At 31.0% G+C, this 18940-nt stretch overlaps 4 protein-coding genes across 16 annotated transcripts in view; 1 reads left to right on the top strand and 3 right to left on the bottom strand.

Moving 5' to 3' along the window:
* Positions 1–36: 36 nt before the first annotated feature.
* On the bottom strand, positions 37–2930 carry LOC126851072 (protein-L-isoaspartate(D-aspartate) O-methyltransferase-like). Of its 3 annotated transcripts, none has more exons than XM_050594669.1 (6): positions 2670–2930; positions 2377–2594; positions 1846–1985; positions 1344–1569; positions 1154–1239; positions 37–1075 (listed from the first exon to the last, which is right to left on the bottom strand). In XM_050594669.1, the coding sequence occupies exons 2-6, from the start codon at positions 2435–2437 to the stop codon at positions 899–901; spliced, it is 690 nt and encodes a 229-aa protein (XP_050450626.1). In that variant the 5' UTR covers positions 2438–2594; positions 2670–2930; the 3' UTR covers positions 37–898. The 3 variants fall into 3 exon arrangements, with proteins under 3 accessions (XP_050450626.1, XP_050450627.1, XP_050450625.1); XM_050594670.1 differs by having other exon boundaries at positions 2377–2568; XM_050594668.1 differs by having other exon boundaries at positions 2377–2574; positions 2670–2929.
* Positions 2931–3741: 811 nt separating this feature from the next.
* On the bottom strand, positions 3742–6793 carry LOC126851071 (protein-L-isoaspartate(D-aspartate) O-methyltransferase-like). 10 transcript variants are annotated; one of them, XM_050594660.1, is made up of 6 exons: positions 6532–6793; positions 5799–5905; positions 5535–5685; positions 4659–4884; positions 4231–4322; positions 3742–4105 (listed from the first exon to the last, which is right to left on the bottom strand). In XM_050594660.1, exons 2-6 carry the CDS (start codon positions 5846–5848, stop codon positions 3923–3925), a joined length of 702 nt encoding a protein of 233 aa, XP_050450617.1. In that variant the 5' UTR covers positions 5849–5905; positions 6532–6793; the 3' UTR covers positions 3742–3922. The 10 variants fall into 10 exon arrangements, with proteins under 10 accessions (XP_050450617.1, XP_050450614.1, XP_050450622.1 ...); XM_050594657.1 differs by having other exon boundaries at positions 5799–5902; positions 6532–6792; XM_050594665.1 differs by having other exon boundaries at positions 5535–5674; positions 6532–6789.
* Positions 6794–8394: 1601 nt separating this feature from the next.
* LOC126851047 (facilitated trehalose transporter Tret1-like) lies at positions 8395–12784 on the top strand. The gene is made up of 4 exons (XM_050594610.1): positions 8395–8797; positions 10269–10836; positions 10910–11108; positions 11452–12784. Exons 1-4 carry the CDS (start codon positions 8734–8736, stop codon positions 12076–12078), a joined length of 1458 nt encoding a protein of 485 aa, XP_050450567.1. The 5' UTR covers positions 8395–8733; the 3' UTR covers positions 12079–12784.
* Positions 12785–12845: 61 nt separating this feature from the next.
* Positions 12846–18940, bottom strand: part of LOC126851055 (WW domain-binding protein 4) — a 31438-nt gene continuing 25343 nt past the window's right edge. Inside the window, exons 4-9 of one of the 2 annotated variants that reach the window (XM_050594629.1) lie at positions 15733–15940; positions 15524–15625; positions 15197–15271; positions 14764–14995; positions 14022–14358; positions 12846–13591 (exon numbers count right to left, since the gene is read on the bottom strand). In XM_050594629.1, the coding sequence (XP_050450586.1) occupies positions 13372–13591; positions 14022–14358; positions 14764–14995; positions 15197–15271; positions 15524–15625; positions 15733–15940 (1174 nt within the window). In that variant the 3' untranslated portion in view covers positions 12846–13371. The remainder of the gene's footprint in view (positions 13592–14021; positions 14359–14763; positions 14996–15196; positions 15272–15523; positions 15626–15732; positions 15941–18940) is intronic. The other variant, XM_050594627.1, reaches the window with a different exon arrangement.

The following is an 18940-nucleotide window of genomic DNA, read 5'->3' as shown; positions in this document are numbered from 1 at the left end:
TTTCTGATTTTAATTATTGTATATTTTAAATATATATTTCTTTTTAAATACATATATTTATTTTTAAATATTGCATCTATATAACTTCAAGAAATACAGATCAATTAAATCATAGAAAAGAAAAGGTACATATTACATATATTATATATTGTTTAAGGGTCTTATTATACAAAAAAATGTAAATAATTTTATATGTATCGTTAATAAATTACTTAATTATATATAAATTTCTTTTCATTTAATTTGTAAAATGAAATCTTGAAGAAACTCAACATAAAAATTTATCAAGCAAATAAATAATACAAAAAATCAAATAAAAATTATATTTTAGACTTTGGCTTAAATTGAAAAGAATTTCTTATGTCTTAATTATATTATGTAAATCAAAGTTTTATGTAAACACAACTGCAAATTATAAGTTTATTATTAATATTATAATTTAAATATCATAGCTATTAGTTTAAATCTAGTTCTTTTTTTCGCACATTTACTACTCATATATGTATATATAGATTATTTTTACATAATATTTAAAGACTAGATAATATCACCAATCGACATTATTGCATACTTAGATTCAAAAAAATTTTCTGCAAACAAAAATTACGACAATATATAGTTGTTTTCTCAAAAAAATATAATACATTTAATAAAATATGATATCAAAAATAAAAACTTGTTTCTATTGTTGATTTCAAAGATACAGAAATATTTTCTAATGCTAGATTTTAATTAATATTTATAAAAATTTTTAACAAAATTGTCTATTTGATGTGATTGAATAGTTTTTCTGACACGTTTTATGTAAATAAAGTTGTGCACAATGTTAAAATAATAAAATAATACTCGTAGTTATAAATAATAAAGCGGCGCTCACTTATTGGAGCCGACACGTATCTCATGATCGACGATATTGTCGTTCCCTGTCGGTGAGTGGGACGAACATCACTCCTATTAATGGCCGCTGCTTGATTTTACCATCCATGGTCTTATCGATTTGCACTAAGGTTTGATCCGAGTTCTCTGCGCCCATTGGTAGTACTAACCGTCCACCAGGTGCTAATTGATCTATCAACTACAAATCGCAAGATTCTCCGTTTCTCTCTAATATTTATCCAAGCACATCCAAAAACAATTTGAACACTTCACTTACCGCTTGTGGCAGTTCTTTGGCGGCTGCTCCCACATGAATAGCGTTATATGGTGCACGATCAGGATACCCCAATCTTCCATCACCAACTAAACAATTACAATCGTAATTAAATAATTTCATTATATGAAAAAAGTGAGACAATTTATAACAAGCAATGTATATAATTGTTTAAAAATAAAATTTTATTTACCAACTAATTCCACACGTCCATTGCGCAAAAGTTCTGGATGATCGTGTCGAATGTTTTCTTCAGCCATTGTTCGAAGTTCTGGAATATGGTCGATTCCAACAGCTAATCCATGCGTTCCTAACATAATGGCCATACATGCTGTCAAGTATCCTGAACCAGAACCAACATCTAATGCCCTTGCACCATTATGCAGTTTCTCTTCAAGTAATTCCAGGGCATACGCATGCTAAAGAATTTCCATTTGTCTTCCAACTTGTAATTTTACTTTTATCATTTTTTTTCGCTTGTATATATATGTATATATGTGTGTGTATATTTATTTATTTACTATTATTGAAAGTGACTGAGTGATACTTCATTTCAAAATAAAATTTTTTTGCATATCACATTCAATCTTATAATCTTTCGATCAATAAGTATTAAATATATATATATATATATATTATAAATAATTGACATTTTTATGTGATAAAAAAATAAAAGTCAAATTAGAAGATTATACCATATGGGGAGCACTAATGGTGACGCCGTAACCTATCCCTTGTGGAGCATCTATATAAGCATGGCTAGGCTGAGTGTATTTTCCTCTATCAACAGAATTCATTGCCTCAAACACTCTATCAGATTTAATCACTCTGGATCCTAAAAATAATTTTGATTAATTACAATATATGACATAAACAATGTTTTGCAAGGATGTGTAAAAACAAAATTTTATGAAATTTAAGTATCCATATATTTTCGATTTATCACAATCAAACTTTAAATTATTCTGAATTAAAACATAAAGAGGAATAATTATTCATTTTTGGTTAATTATTTATTTATTTAGTCTTTCGTTTAAAATTTGAGTAATTTAGATTCAAATATAGAGAGTAAATTGTAAATATTTCTTTTTTTCATGAAATAATCTGCGTTTTCTAATCTTAAAGCGACAAAAAAAAACAGCTTTGATGTACAAGCAAACAGAGATATAACATCGGCGAGTGAAATGATGTGACACAACATTGCATAACAGTCGCGCGACACTTACGCTTGAGATGTTGGACGAGTTCCTCATTGCTCCTACCGTGATAACGTCCGTACATAGCCATATTGCATGCGAGCACGACAGAGGAAAGGAACGCGAGCGTCGAGGAATACTCGACGACGCGGATCCGAATTTTGGAGAAAAGCGTGGCGGCAACCGGCTTGTCGGGTCAAAACAAACACTCCAATCGATGATCTGTCACTTTCGTTTACCACATTAAACTATTTTTGAATGTTCGATATGCACCTAGCTATCCGTTAACTCTCGATAAATGATTCGTTTTTCTTAAAACATACCTGCCGACCGCACTTATTCCAATCTGCTCTTTTATGACTCAAATCAACTGTATAATTTAATATTAGGACACAGTGACCGAGTATCGCTTCACCCTTCACCAACAGATCTTGCGATAGTTCGACCGGATCGACGTGGATTGCGAGATTACCGGGGCGAATGTTGAGCAATCGCGCGAACTCGTTGCGCACGTCGCTTTTCAAAATAGATGTTGAAAACGTCGTAGATTGCCGCGGATCTATAACTCGTCGAAAGCAACTGACGATGTGATTGGGTGACAATTTTCGATTGGCGGATGCCACATACACGTTTGATCGATTCCCCGCGAATGTCGTTCGATGTCGAAATGATATCCATCAGTTTGATATATGATGCACGTGATTAGATAATCCAATAATTTATATAGAATAAGAATTTATCATATATATATATATATATATATATATATATATATATTTTATTATAAATTATATGACTAATTTATGCTTTATCATTAGAATTTGTATTAATAAATATAAAGTTTAAAATTAAAAATGAAGATTGTTTGATAAGCTATATTTTTATGTTAATTTGGTCTTTCCTAGCATCATATAATACTTGTTTGCATAAATAACAATTGTTTGATAAGCCATGTGAGCTAACTTTTAGCTTTTCTTGTACAGTACTTATTATTTGTGTAAATTATATTATTATATAATTTTTGAACATATATAGAAATATATTTTGGATCGATATTGTATAATACATGTGAGCAAGAGTTAGAAACAGAATATACAATAGTATATATAAAATTGCATTTTATCTCTCATATATAAAGATTTAACTTTTTATTATTAATTCGTTACAATTCTTTGCTTGCATAAGAATTGGAATATTTAATATATATTATCTATAAAAATAACATGGATCATCATGCTGCAACAAATTTAAACTTTTATAACTGTAGAATATGATAATCGCGCGCGAATTGCAATTAACATAAATAATCAATAAATATATTCATGGCTCCAATTCACAAAATGTTAACTAAGTAAATAACATAAAACTAAAGGAATTAATAAGGGAGGGAAAATATATATGTAAAATATAATTTATTATATTCCTAATCTCTCGAAAACGGAGCATGTTTCATATTTATGCATGCATCAAAAAAATTGGTTCATTAATACAAATTCCGATTATCGTTCATCGACGGATTGTTTAACCGCTTGCTCGAATTATGCGTTCGCTGTAAAGAGATTTCATTCTAAAAACTCTAATTACGTAATTGAGTAGTAGGATCTGTTAGAGGAACGTAAGAGACTTGCATCAGTTTCTTCTTCGTGATTGTGCCATCTGTATTCTTGTCCACCTGCAGTAGATCTTGAAACCTTTGAAAACCTTCTATAGCCACGACCGGGCATATTAGTCGACCTCCTGGAGCTAGTTGGTTTATCAACTGTAATAATTTGCACTGTTTACTTTATAGCACGATTAGCAGCCTTCTTTTAATACATTTTCATGAAAGTTTTCTACATACTGTGTGCTTTACTTAATCCTATATAAACTCTATATATTGCTTACATTTACCTCTTGCGGTAAAGTATTGGCTGCTGCTCCAACATGTATAGCGTTGTAAGGGCCGTCAGCAGCATGTCCCAATCTGCCGTCTCCCACTAGGCGCATTCATAATGACCTGTTGTTAGTCGGCAGTCTTTATCTTTTACCTTTACAGCAAAGCCATATAGTCAGTGGACAGTGTTCCGTTTGACTCTTCACGGCAACGTACATACCTACTCCACGTGAATGGATCACGAGTATCTTTTATTCGAGTTATGTAATATTTTTTGAACGTTTTCTTTTTTTATTGTACGATAAATTTGTATAATAAAACGAGAGACGAAAGAATGGCGTAATATTGACGCATTAAAGGAAAGAGCTTTGATTGTCAAATGGACATTCCAAGGTCGATAACAATAAGACATAATGTTAATAAAGTATTGGCAGCTTACCGATGAATTTGATGCGGTTTTCCTTGAGAAAATGAGGATTGTCCTCGCGCACATTCCTAGTAGAAATCTCTATGAGCTCAGGAATATGCTCGATACCAATTACGCATCCGTTTGAACCTACCATGTAAGCCATGCAGGCTGATAGATAGCCTGAGCCTGAACCAACATCAAGTGCCTTGGCGCCATCAAAGAGTTGATCGGAGAGAATTGATAATGCATATGCATGCTGTAAAAAATATAATGATATAGTGATTTATCGAATTATTATTGAACAGATTAAACAATTCGAGAAATGTACATATTATCTTCAATGATAAGATAATATATAATAATTGACATTTATAGTCAATTATTAAAAATTATCTTATTATATATTATCACATATTATCTTCAATGATATTATTATGTCAATACTTGAAAAATTTCTGATTGTCTCAAACTAAATATGAGCTTAATATAAATAACATAAAGATGAGATAAAATGAGAAGGAGAGTATTCTTTGTTATCCTCATTTTATGTGTATTAAAATCAATTTATACATATTTTATACAATAATCAGACACATCAACAACAAATATTAAAAATGTATTAAACAAAAAAGATATATTCTATATATTAAAATATAATCTATATATTAAAATTTTATTTAAAAAACTTTGTAAAAATTGTATTGAGATAGCTTAACCATTTCTTTCTCTTTCTCTCGTTAGATTAATAATTATATTTACCAAAAATATATAATTTTTATATATTTCTTTTATTTAATGTATAAATACCAAAAAGATAATCATCTGTATACAATTTTCTTCATTATACAAAAAAAAATATCAGGTTTTGTAAAATTTAAAATATGTGCAATTAAAGCATATGCTTACCATATGTGGTGCACTGATTGTCACATTGTAACCAATTCTTCTAGGACGATCAAGATAAGGATCCGATTCGTGGCAATATTTTGCTCTGTCAACAGCGAGCATTGCAGCTTCTGCCTTATCCGTTGCCAATATGCCAGCATCTGTAAATAATCTGTCCCTAATTGCTATACATACAAATGATTGTGTCCAACAAAGAAGAACATTCAATACTATTGTTCGCATTAATTAAACCAGCCTTGTGATGATGACACAGGGATCATTTACCTTTCAGCTTTGTCACCATCTCTTGATTTGTAGTGCCGTTGCAGTGCCATGCCATGCTTTGTGAATTGTCCCGTACAATTCACAGGTTTTGCAGCATAGAATATCTGCTAAACATAAAACAACATACAGATTCGACTGACAGATTGACAAAATAGACCTATGAGAACAACTTATAACGGTCGTATAATTCACGTGACAATTTTTTAAGGTAAACATCAACGGGATGAAGAAAAACAAAAGGTTAAATAAACACACCTCAAAGACTTCAATAAAATCTCATTTATCGCGAAGATTATCGCGTCCTCATTCCTCTTGTACATCCGTGTAACATGGCCGTGAGGATATAGAATACAGGTAGCGAATAGCGAATTTAAGGGAGCATTACTGGTGGGGATTATAAAACAGCTGATACGGTACGCTTATCGATTTGCTCTTCTCATTCGCGAGATAAGATATATCGTGACGCGCAAATGTAACCGCGAATTTCTTAGCGATACGAAGATTTAAATGCTACCAGATGAAATAACTTGGCAGCTTATTCGAATACACATCGTGCCGCAAATAAAAAAGAAAGTGATACAGCATTATTTGACATGTCATTGATAAAATATCGAATAAAATAATAATACCAATTCTCTTATTTTAATTTCATCAATTTAAAACTTGGGATGGATAATTACGAATAACGAAATAAATAATAAATCGTGTTTTCATTTGAGAAAAGATTACTCACCGAGAGAGTTCAATTACATAACTGTTACAATTCTATTTGTGTCGTCGTTGTTACAAGGCATTCTGAGCGGTCGATCGATTTTGCGCATTTTGAATGAGAGTTCATAGTCGCGTCAGCTATAGATAGAAGAACATTTTCCGCGCGAATTTCGTCCGACAGAGATTTCAAAATATCTTTTTCAAATAGCCAAAGTCTAATTGGCTACATCTGAATAAATTGTGACATATACCGTCACACGTCACATGTACCGATATAAGTCGCGTTGTAAAAATGCGTTCGAAAATTTTATCCATGAGGTAGAGTAGTTTCTGATTGACCAATCAGAAATCGTACAATAAACTCTGCTCTTTTTCCTGATTTCCTCTTACAGATAGAATTACCGAACTCACTTTTAATCACGTTGCGATTGGTACTAATGCAACATCAAACACGACGCGCAATATTTGAATTTAAAAAGAAGATAGATCGATCTTTAAAAAAAAAGATCTGTAAGAAACATGTCTTTCTATCTTTATATATCCTCTTTTTGAAAACCAATTGGAAAACCAAATTGGTCCAATTGTTATCATTTTTTAATAACCGTTCAAAAATAAATGCTAATATAATCATTTGCGCGCGATAAACAAATTATAATTTTAAAAGTAAATATGTTAATTATAATAAACGATTCAAATTATCCAAAAAGTTAACACAATTTCATTTATAATTCAAATATCTATAATAAAAGAATTCAGAAGAAGCTTATTTAGCTAAAAGTATTGATCAATATGTAGTCAATATAAAAGAAAAAAATATAAAAAATTATTCAGACATATTAATTCAATGTCAAGAAAAGAAATACAAAGATAAATAATTTTTTTATCATATGACCTGTGCCCCCTTAATAAAGAAACCGATAATAAAACATTATTATTCGCTCAAATCTAAAGCAAATACTAACAGATTTGTTATTTTGTGAAGTAATTAATATAAAAGACTTAATGTTGATTAAAAGTTTGTGACAAGTATACGACTAAAATTAAATAAAAAAAAAATTAAAAAATTTATAAATATGTAAGATGGCTTGTACTAGATCCGGTACAAAAGTTTGTATTTGCATTGTCGTTCGATATCATTCGAATCATCAAAAATTACACATTTACCGTACGCGTTATCATGCAAATGCAGACATATCTTTCGTATCACAATAAGCTCGCGCCAGTCATAATTTTATCAATCAATTCGAAATCAGTTGCAAAGCGGCATAAATTTTTCGGTATGCGCCGACGAATATATCATTATAAATTACATTCGCTTGTGTACGTCGCAATAATTTAGAACTACAGTAAAAAAAGAAGACATTATTATTCCCAAATTAATAAACAGCCAGGCCCTTCTTGAAAAAATACTTTGCATGATGATAGCTCTTGAATAGCTGAAATATAAATAAAGCATCGACAACTGTATCAACTTGAATATCGCATAAAAAGAGAACTTTTACTTATAATGTAATCTTAATCAATATTTCTTTTAATATACCGTAAGATTTCTTTGGTTTATAAATGTTAAAAAGCTACCAAATATGTCAAGGATATGTACAGGTATCTCTATTTGAAATGTATATTTAATGACTTTTCTTCTCTTTCTTATCGTGCTTTATAGCTTAAACTGTTTATAGATAAAAAATCATTCGTTTCTCAACTTAAATCTCATACATAATAGTTTCATTTCATAAAATATATATATATATATATATATATATATATATATATAAAATTTTGTTATTATTATATATATATATATATATATATATATATCCTTGACATATTTGACAATGGTATTTATGAATCAAAAGTACTAAACACATTGCCGAACGGGAACGCGATGATAAATCCGATAAAATAAAGTATTTGCTATGTGCAAAGAATATATACATGTGGATGTCTTTTATTCGCATATCATTTATTGTCTTTAGCGAGAATGACGAAAAGATAAGGATGTTCCTTGCAACAAGAATATGTGCGCGAATAGCTACCACTATAAATTAAATTATAATACGCATGTCGGTCGAGTACGAGACGTGAGGAGCTATCTTCCTACTTGTGCTAATGTATTCTCCATCGTTCGTGAATTCTGTCCATCCTCGATTCCGGGCTTGTGTCTATCGACAATCGTGGAAGACGTTACCGTTGCGATCGCGCTTTTGTTAAAGAACGACGTGCGATGGAAAAGCAGGAGGAGTTGCAGGAGCCAGGCAAGTTGCGGCAGTTTGTCTTCGCGATAATCGGTGAGTTAGAAAGGAAGAAAGGATTCTCTTTTCTTTTTCATTCTTCAAGAAATATATCTTGTGACGGATCGACATTTTTCAATAACAAACGGTAGCCCTTAAAACAAATAAAAATAATGAATAAAGACTCTTATGAATATATCATATAAAAAAAAGCAATAAAGTCAGGGCGATGCACACATGTTTGATTACAATCGAATTGCATTCATATTTTAACCAAATGATAGATACAATCACAAAAAGCGTACGTTTCGATCATTTTTTTGGACTATCTTCAGCGCAATTATAAAATACAAAATATATTATATTAAAAATGTAACAGCAATGTTGTTGCATGAAATTTTGAGACAGAAAAAGACTGTCTACTAATATAATATATTACCTTAAAAATTAGTAATGTAAATATACCAAACTTAACTAAGTCATGTTGTGAAAGAAAATGTTATATACGGATGTTTGAGACTGAATGTTTCCATCAAGTTTTTTAATATCGCACGATATAACTTCACATAAATTTTCCAATAGCCCGTAGTAACGTTTCGAATAGCTTCAATGAATGATAGAAAACCAATTGATAGAAAAATAATTTTAGAGAGGATGCACAATATAATAAAATACATAAAAGTCTCGCTCTTGCTAGGAGAACTTCTGACTTAGAAATATTACAATTATCGGAAATATAATTCCATCTGTCCGAATCAACTGTCCATCGCCATTTCAATAGATATATTTCTAAAAAAAAGATTAAAGTTATCATTAATATGAATCTCTGAGAGTTTTCCTACCAATTTGAAGCTATTCGAAATTTTACTATGGGCTATTGAAAAACTTTATATATCATGCAATAAAAAAAAACTTCTCTTTCGAACATCTGTGTGTAACACAGTTTGCTTTTTATATAACGCTGGGCGATTCACTCAAGTTCGAGAGTTATTTGCATTGCCAGTTTTTTAAGATAACATGCTTTATCAGAAATAGAAAGTCTCTATCTCGAAATTCCATTATATTACATTTACCTTTTAACAACATGAGTGACTCTTGTTCTACGTATTATTGCTGTTACATTTTTAATATAATATATTCTGTATATTTTATAATTGCGCTAAAAATGTTTCAAAAACGACCGAAACGTATACTTTTTGTGATTGTATCTGTCACTTAAAGTTAAAATATGAATTTGATTATAATGTATAAAACATATGCCCACAAGTGGCTCTTTATTGCCTTCTATCTCCTTCATAAGTTAAAAAAAAAAATAGAAAAATTAGAAAAAAGAAAAATATAAAAAACAAAAATATAAATTAAAGTTTTATAAATAATAACTAATAGTTATTTACCTATGAATAAATAACAGTTAGCTAAATAAAAAACATTACAACTCTAAAATATTTATCAAGAAGAATCTCTTTAATTAAAAACTCTCTATTAGATTTTTATTGATTATTCCGTGTTATATATGTATTCTTCGTAGTAAATCTATCATCGGTATCCTATGGATTTATGATGGGATGGCAATCACCGTCAGTTCCGCAACTACAAAATCCATTGCCGGTCGTAGGAAGTGAACCAATGACGGACAACAATATATCCTGGATGAATGGCATTTTATGCCTGGTAGGCACTTTCGCGACTATGCTGCTTTTAGTGATACCCGACAAGTTCAGTCGAAAGAGATTCGGTTATATGTTACTGTTGCCGATGATACTCTCCTGGCTGTTGATCATTTTCGCCACCGAGCACTTGCACATTTACATAGCGAAAGCCCTGAGCGGTATCACTGGCGCCGGTGTATTTTTCCTGGTGTCGAATTATGTGTCGGAGATTTCGTGTGACAGCATCCGCGGTATATTAGCAAGTCTCATAGGATTCTCTCTCAATACTGGGATACTGCTGGCTTACATCTTAGGTGGCATGATGTCTCTATACCATCTCGCTGTAATTGGTGCGATATTGAGCGCATTGTTCCTGATTACTTTCGTTTTCATACCGGAATCGCCGGTCTACTTAGTGCGTGAAAATCGTACGCGTGAAGCAATTAAGTAAGTAATCTTAGGAGAGAAATATTCTATTCTTGAAAATATCGCGACAGAATATTGTTATTCACTGTTCCAGATCATTGAATCGGTTAAAAGCTGGAAACACTTCGGCGGTAGAACAGGCATTGTCGCATCTACAGTTGCAAATTAAGGAAGTCACGTCCATGAGATCCGCCAAGTTGTCAGATTTATTTAGAGACAAAGCGACGATTAAAGGACTGATCATCATCTTGGGTTTGTTTTTCGGTCAACAATTTGCCGGGATCTTTGCGGTGGTAATTATCGATAATTATTTATAAATTCGTTTGTATATTTGTTTCTTCATCTGTATTAAATTATCTTTACTTATAAATTCAGATATTTAAAGCAACATTGTCCTTACTCATAGAAAATGAAAAAATATTTGATCTCACACAAAATGTTTTATGATAAAATCAAATTGAGTGATACAATGATTTAAATCATTTTCTCGCTTTTCTCAATTATTATTGATTTGATATATTAACAAAAAATCACATTGAAAGTTGTACAAAACTTTCTTTCATTCATTTTCTATCTACTTTCATTCATTTTCTATCTTATAAAATAAGTTGATAAATTTTTGACTTTTCCATTCAGATCAGTTACACGGAGAGTATTTTCCAAATGGCCGGCAGTTCGTTATCGCCGAACACATCATCCGTAATTGTAGGAGCTATCATGCTCCTTGGTTCGTTTTTATCAACATCTCTAATAGAGCGGATGGGTAGACGACTTTTGCTCTTGATATCCTGCGTAGGAACGTGCACGTGTCATTGTGTGCTCGGCGCATTCTGCTACCTCCAGAACTTAGAATATGATATATCCGCTTACGGTTGGATACCAATCGCAGCACTATCCATCTTCGTAATAGTGTATGCTGTAGGAATGGGCAATGGACCCGTTGTGATTATGTCTGAAATATTCAGCCGTGACGTGACCAGTATGGCCTCGATTGTGGGTCTCACTATGTGTTGGGCCGCATCTTTTGTCATAATAAAGACTTTCGCCGATCTCATCGTTTTACTAGGTACGCACGGCTGCTTCTTTTTCCTCGCTATCTGCTGCGCATGCAGTTTCTTGTTCTGCTTTATATTGGTGCCGGAAACTAAAGGACGGACGCGCGAGGATATTGTGAATGAACTCAATGGAGAAGTGCAGTATGAAAAGAATAAGAATGTTAAACATATCATCGAAACGGACTTGGTGCATGCGACACACGTGTAAAAATGTTTTCCGTATATATAGTGTTCATCTGAAAAAAATATTCTAACAGAGAGATTTATAAAAAACTGATACCTTCATTACTCAATTTGTCTGCTCTCAATGCGAATTTCTGTATATATATATCCTGTACATAGCTTTATGAAAAAATATATCACCGTCACTTTCTTAAAGATTATTTTTTATATTGAAAATATGTACAATGTTTACAATAATTTTTAGTTATCTTCATATTGCGCACATAAATTAACATTTATATATTCACTATTTAAAATTCAGTTATCTGTTTAAGTATTTATTTTATGTAAGTTATACATATGTGTGCAATATTTCTATATGACTTAATATATTCCAAAAATAAAATAATCAAATTTGCAAATTGCTTCATAATTGTAACGATTTTAAAGAGAAAATGAGTCTCGCATGTATATTTTAGATGCTCTGTCTCGTGAAATTTTGTTTTATCAATATTAAATATGTCAGAATGATACGCAGCATATAATATAATGTCATATTATAAATATGTTTTACAATGCAACCATGTGCATTTGAGTACATAGATATGGTGATGTTGATAATGTTCAGATGATAAACAAACAAGACTATATAGCAAACAAGACTATATTATCATTAAGAACAAAAGTTATATATAAAAAATATATATACATATATTGAATTAATATTCTATTACTATATATATATATATATATATATATATATATATATATATATATATATATATATCACACACATCCCATTGATATAATTATTCTTATTATATTAATTAGATCTCTCAGACATGCAAATGTATCAATTATTATATTAAAAATATTAATTAATTAATTTTAATAAAAATAATGTTAATAAAATAGGAAAATAAAATTTTTATATAAAATGGAAAATTAGACTTTTTATTTATAATTGAAATTATATTAATGTATATATACATATATACATATATAGATTATATTCCAGTTAGCAAGCACATCTAATTTTGATGTCAAATGATGTTATTTGGACGTCAAATAATGTTATTTTGACGTCAAATGACATTTTGGCATCAAATGACGTTTGCTATCTGAAATAAGATAATATTTTTTTTATATCCACATATACCTGTGCACAGTCAAGTATATATAAATAAAGAATCTATTATTTTTATATGTAAATTTCCAACCCATGAATATTATGAGCTGCATATTTGTTCATACAAATTGTCCATGTTTGTTTAACAAATTTTTAACAATTAAATAAAAATATATACAAGAATACTATATTCAGAAAAAAATTTTGATGCTAATCATCAGTCGTTCTTTTACGCACATTCTTGTTACCAATTTTTCTTTTCTTAAAAGTGGTTGATGCATCCTCGTCATCACTATCATTGATATTAATCTGTGTGACAGTTTTTTCCTTAAACGTCCTCTGCGGAGGCGGTGGTTCTGTCTTCTCAAATATAGGTAGTTGTATCTGCTTTTGTTTTTGTGGCAATTGGAGATCTACTGGTTTTTTTTTGCTAAAACATAAAATATTTTCGCATCTTTTTCTCCATGTAAAATTGTTCTATCTTCGAATATGAAAGTGCACATTAATATACAAATAAATAAACGATACAGCTATATATTGTACATTAATCAATTAATAAAGCAATTAATATAGCTTAAACTCTATAGTAGTTCTTATTCTTAGTTTAAACATTTTTTTTTTAATTTTCAATCATCATACACAAATATAAAAAAATATAAAAAATCTAGTATCTTTATATCTGTTAATTTAATGATTTGAGAAAGTATGCATTTAATTGTAAAAATATAGAAATACTGTATCTTATATATTCGCACTTGAAAATTAAGAGCAAAGATTTGTCGCCAAATGCGATAAATCTCTGTAAAAAATGTCTTAATTCATCTTAGCGACCGGAATAATGCAACGATTCAAATATTTACTTTGTCTCCACAACTTGCCAGGATCCATAAGGTTGTGGTCTCTCGGGCACACTGTAGTCTCGCCAGTAAGGTCGTTCCTCTTTGGCCGCCTCCTTCTTTATTCCTGTATTTTCGTTGTCATCTTTGATATCGTCATTTCTAGCAGGATGTGTCATATGTTCCCTCATTTTCTCTCTCTCGAGATTGGCCCGTTGTTCCTCGAGAATATCCGCTTTCTTGATCGCTTCCTCTCTGTCCAATTGTTCCATAAGCTTCTTCTGGAGCGCTTCCTCTTTCGCCTCCTCTTCTTGTTCCGCGAGAGTCATATAACCCTCCTCCGGTGGCTCCCAAATCGATTCTAATATATACCAAATGATGCTAATTGATAAGGAGGATTTCTCGGATCAGGATTTAATAGTGTGATGTAATAATATAATTTTGAAATGGCATTAAAAATTTAGTTTATAATATTATCTAAAATACATATAAGTATAAAAAGAATTTTATAACATAAATTGGGAAGGAAAAAAAAAATGTAAATCTAGAAATTGTATGATTCTTAATTAAAAAAAAAAAAAGAAAAAAAACAAATGCATAAAAAAATTTCATGTTATATAATCCCTTATTTATAACTAAATAATAAACCTTGTTATGTTAGGACAACTGACAAAGAACAAGACATCAATACAGTGCTAACGGAATCAAATATTCAAGAGGTAGACGAGAAAAAAGATAAAAAAAAGTTTGACAAAAGTATACACACCGTTCGTCTCGATGTGCCAATAGTAAGTGTATCCTTCGGGACTGAGAGCTTCGTACCACAGTTTTCTGACAGGTGCGGTCGGACGATCGTCCTCCTGGGCCTTTCTCCCCTTTCCCTTCGTCTTATTCGCTTTACTCTTCCCCGGGGTCCTGTTCTCGCTGCCCTGGACTCGTGGAAACGACGGAGCGGTTTTTGACAAAATCGGATCACAAGGATCCACTTTTGGTGAAAACTAGGAATTCATATTGGCATTAATAAATTGCATCCCAGTTTTGTTAGGAAATATGGATGCGTGTGTCAAGAATAGTTAGTCTTTTCACAAATAAAATAAATATTTTTCTGATTTTATTAATAAAAATGATAATTGATCATTTTTTGCTTGATCATTACAACCATTAAATAATTAGAAAAATCAATTTGAAAATCTACTCACCTGTTCAGTGTTACTTCTGAATCTCGGTATCGTCTCCGGAGCAGCTAGTGGTATGCGATTAAAATTCTGAGGCGTCTAGAAATATATATATGAAATATATGAGATAAAACATTTCCAAACATAAATATATTACTTCGGATTATTAGACTCCCTTGTATTTGTGTAATAAATAGAAACACAATTCTTATCTTCGCGTAATTCATAAACATATTCGTTACATCTAATATTGATCTAATTTTTTATATTTAATATTATTAATTTAATTTTTCTCTTAACGTAATAAACGTATAAAATTAAATATTAAATATTAAAAAAGTATAAACATACTTCTCTCGTTTCAATCTTGTTCACTTTCTCTTTAATAATGTTTTGAACAGTCATATCTCGTGTGTTATTCTCGACATCCTTCATGTATGCAGCCATTGCCGCCTGTATGAAAAAAAGGACGATTATGTTATGATCATTAAAAAAAAAAAATAATGATTATGTTATTATTATATAATATCAATATCTACAACGCAAATCAAAAAACATACATTTTCCATCTTTTTAAGATCATTCTCGAATTTTTTGTTCTGCTTCGCCTGTTTGGCACTATTTTTGTAAATTTCTTTGAGCCGCTTGCTGACATTTTCCTTATGTTTCTTGCCGCCCTCGTGGAAGTCGATACTCGGTTTATTATCGGCGATCCAGCACTTGCAGAAGTCGCAGAACTTGCGGCCTTGGGACTTCCAATAGTCTGCCCTGCAATCGTTATCGCACAATCAGAGGGACATATAAATATCATACGAAATGACATGACAGCAAAATGTGTCAAATTGTGTGTGAATTTGATACGTTATATATAGACATTTTCTTCTCATGCTTATAACAATCTATGTTCTTGAATCAGCTTCTCATACTAGTTCTAAAAATTTTACGAAGTTCTTATCAACATTAATTATAAGAGAGAATTATATTTTTGTGTATTATATTCCCGAGATTAAAATACATACGATTCGAAATAGTTGAAAAGTTCTATTTTTGTCGGCATCGATTAATGAAATAAATTATTCAGCTGTATGATTTGCGCTATGTTTTCGTAACAATTGTTAGAGAAAACACGAATGATGTTGCTCGAAGTCTAGAAGAAATATTTTCCCCTTCGCACCGAGATGAGAACAAATTAGTTGGCAATTAGTCTCCGACCTACGCAGCCTTGAGCGTTACTCGACCTTCGCATTACATCTCAGTTGCGACTAAAGGATTCCCGAGGAGCTCGGTAGGGGTTCGAAAAATCGTCGAGATTTGCGATAAACGGAAACTGAAGAAGAAATATATATGTGTATATATTTCTAGAGATTTTTCGCATTTTTTTAATTCTATTTTCGTAATTTATATAAATTAAAGATATAATAATAAAAATTAGATAAGTAAAAGCAAAGTGCGATAAAATTTCGGTAAAAATATCAGACATCAAGAATCTCTTTCTGTCTCTCTCCCTTTCTCTTTTTATAAATTTGGCCAGAAAATATTCGAATCTTTATTTTACTTACTTTTACGCGATTTTACTTCACGCGCGCGTTACATTTCGTATATTTGCTTGAATGAACTTTTGCACCATCGTCAGTCAGTCAAACTCAGCATACAAATGAATTCCAACGGAAAGAACGTAGTTGAAGAAACGTCAAACATATTCTTGGGAAAATCGAGCTTCAATTAGAAGCCGTCAATTAGAAGAGAAACTACGTCTAATTATTACTCGAAGAAGGTTGGGAACAAAGTTAAAAATGACTCCGTAATTTTGCCAAGATGCGAACGCGGATATTTTTAGATGGAAATTATTCTAATCATGCTCAAATTCGCAGTAGCGCATTTTATTCATATTTATTATATATAATTATGTAAACTTTAATTTACAAAATTTCCAAGAGAAAACTTCATTTAGAACTATCAAAATTGCAAGCCTTTTCTACAATATTCATATCAATATTGAAACTATCAGTTTTAGTTAATAAAAAATTACGACTTAATAATATCTTCTGCATAAATGCAATTAATTGACAAATAAAAATTAAAACATAAGCTAAACTTATCAACTGCACGCAAATATTTAGCATCACATGTTTTGCGATAAAAAAAAAAATGGAAATGGAATGAAATGGTAGAAATTACTCGATCTCATTAATTGGCGTCAACATCAATCTTTGGTAGCTGAACGAATTAATTTACTTCGTTTGTGTTTTCTGTCGAATTACCCGACGAAGAGTCACACGAATAAAGTTTCAACCTGTTGCTATGTCAAAAGATTTTGCCGCAGAAATTCGCTTTGACAATAAACGTATCTCGAAGGCATTCGTTTTCTATTATAAGTATTCCTTGCGATGCGCTCTATTAACATTTTATCGATGTTTTCTAACTGGTATTTTATGCCGATTTAATTCAACTGTAATAAAACAATGTAATGAAAACAGCATCAAGATTAAACGCAGATAATAATCACTGATTTAAAAAAAAAAAAACTTTTATATTCTGCTATTCTTCTCTCTTATCAAAAAATGAAAACTTCTTTACGTTTACTTTTAAAAGTAACAATACAATTCCTTCACCGATTGTCAAAATCTTCATAAATGACAATTATAATATAAAATTACAAAAAAATTTGATTAAAACTTGATCTTAAATGTATCCTAAAATAATGACTGTATTAATACAAGGAGATTAATGATAATTTTTCTGAAATGTGTAAGTAAAATAAGTCACATCATGCTATGATAAATTTTAATATTTGTACCAGATAAACAAATTTGCCTAAGATAGGCCAATAATAAACATTCATCAAATTATTGTAAATAATTCAAAGGTGGATTAATCCCTGAAGCATAAATCGATTATAGTGTTTCGCTACACAACATTGTTCTCGGTTCTCTAACAGCAATTGAATCTAAATAATATATCTAATTATCTATCAAAAAAATACAAACTGTATAAAGCGCAGATGTTGTATAAAATTGTTGTATTATTAATATAAACAAAAAAAATATATAATCGATTTAATTTTTTTCTCGCCATTCCTCTCAGATATGCGTTTTAAAATTTGTATCCTATAAAATAAATTTATGACAATACGATAATTTCGCGAGATTATCTTCTTTTTCATACTATCTTTCCTTTTTTATATCTTTGCTATACTCATATTGTTGTCTTTATTTTCTCAGTGATCTTTGACATTACAACAGTCTGTAACTTAGACCAGCGATCTTAATGAGCGATTCCAAACATGTGGCACAACATCGCATGAAATAATCACACCGCAGATGAATTAGGGCAAGACGTTAGAACGAAATTAGGCAAGATCAATACATAAGGTTTCAAGGTACACGGCCATTGGCCGATTTCCAACGTAGGAATATCCCTCCTTTGGCGATCCTCCGTCATCCCTCGAGAGCTGACGGTTTATCACATCTATCATGCATCGTTGCTTTCACGTGCACGCCGTAGCATAACTTGGACTGATGTGTATGTATATATGCGCAGCGGCTGTCAAACGTGTCACCGTAAATCCGCTTTTGTGCGGATGTGGCTGCGTGCATTGTTGCGGCGCAACAGGTTCCCAGATTGCGTTCAACGGATATAAATCAATGATTGTCAAAACGCACATTCGGAATTTATCGGCATAAATTTCGTCGTGCGATGTATGATGAATGTGTGGTCGTTAAAAAATCGCCTCGTTATTTATAAAATTATGTAACATATATTTTTGAT

The sequence above is a fragment of the Cataglyphis hispanica genome, chromosome 7 (genome assembly GCF_021464435.1).
Source record: "Cataglyphis hispanica isolate Lineage 1 chromosome 7, ULB_Chis1_1.0, whole genome shotgun sequence".
NCBI lineage: Eukaryota > Metazoa > Arthropoda > Insecta > Hymenoptera > Formicidae > Cataglyphis > Cataglyphis hispanica.
The sequence above is the reverse complement of the archived record's forward strand: the minus strand, read 5'-3'. Positions and strand labels throughout refer to the sequence as shown.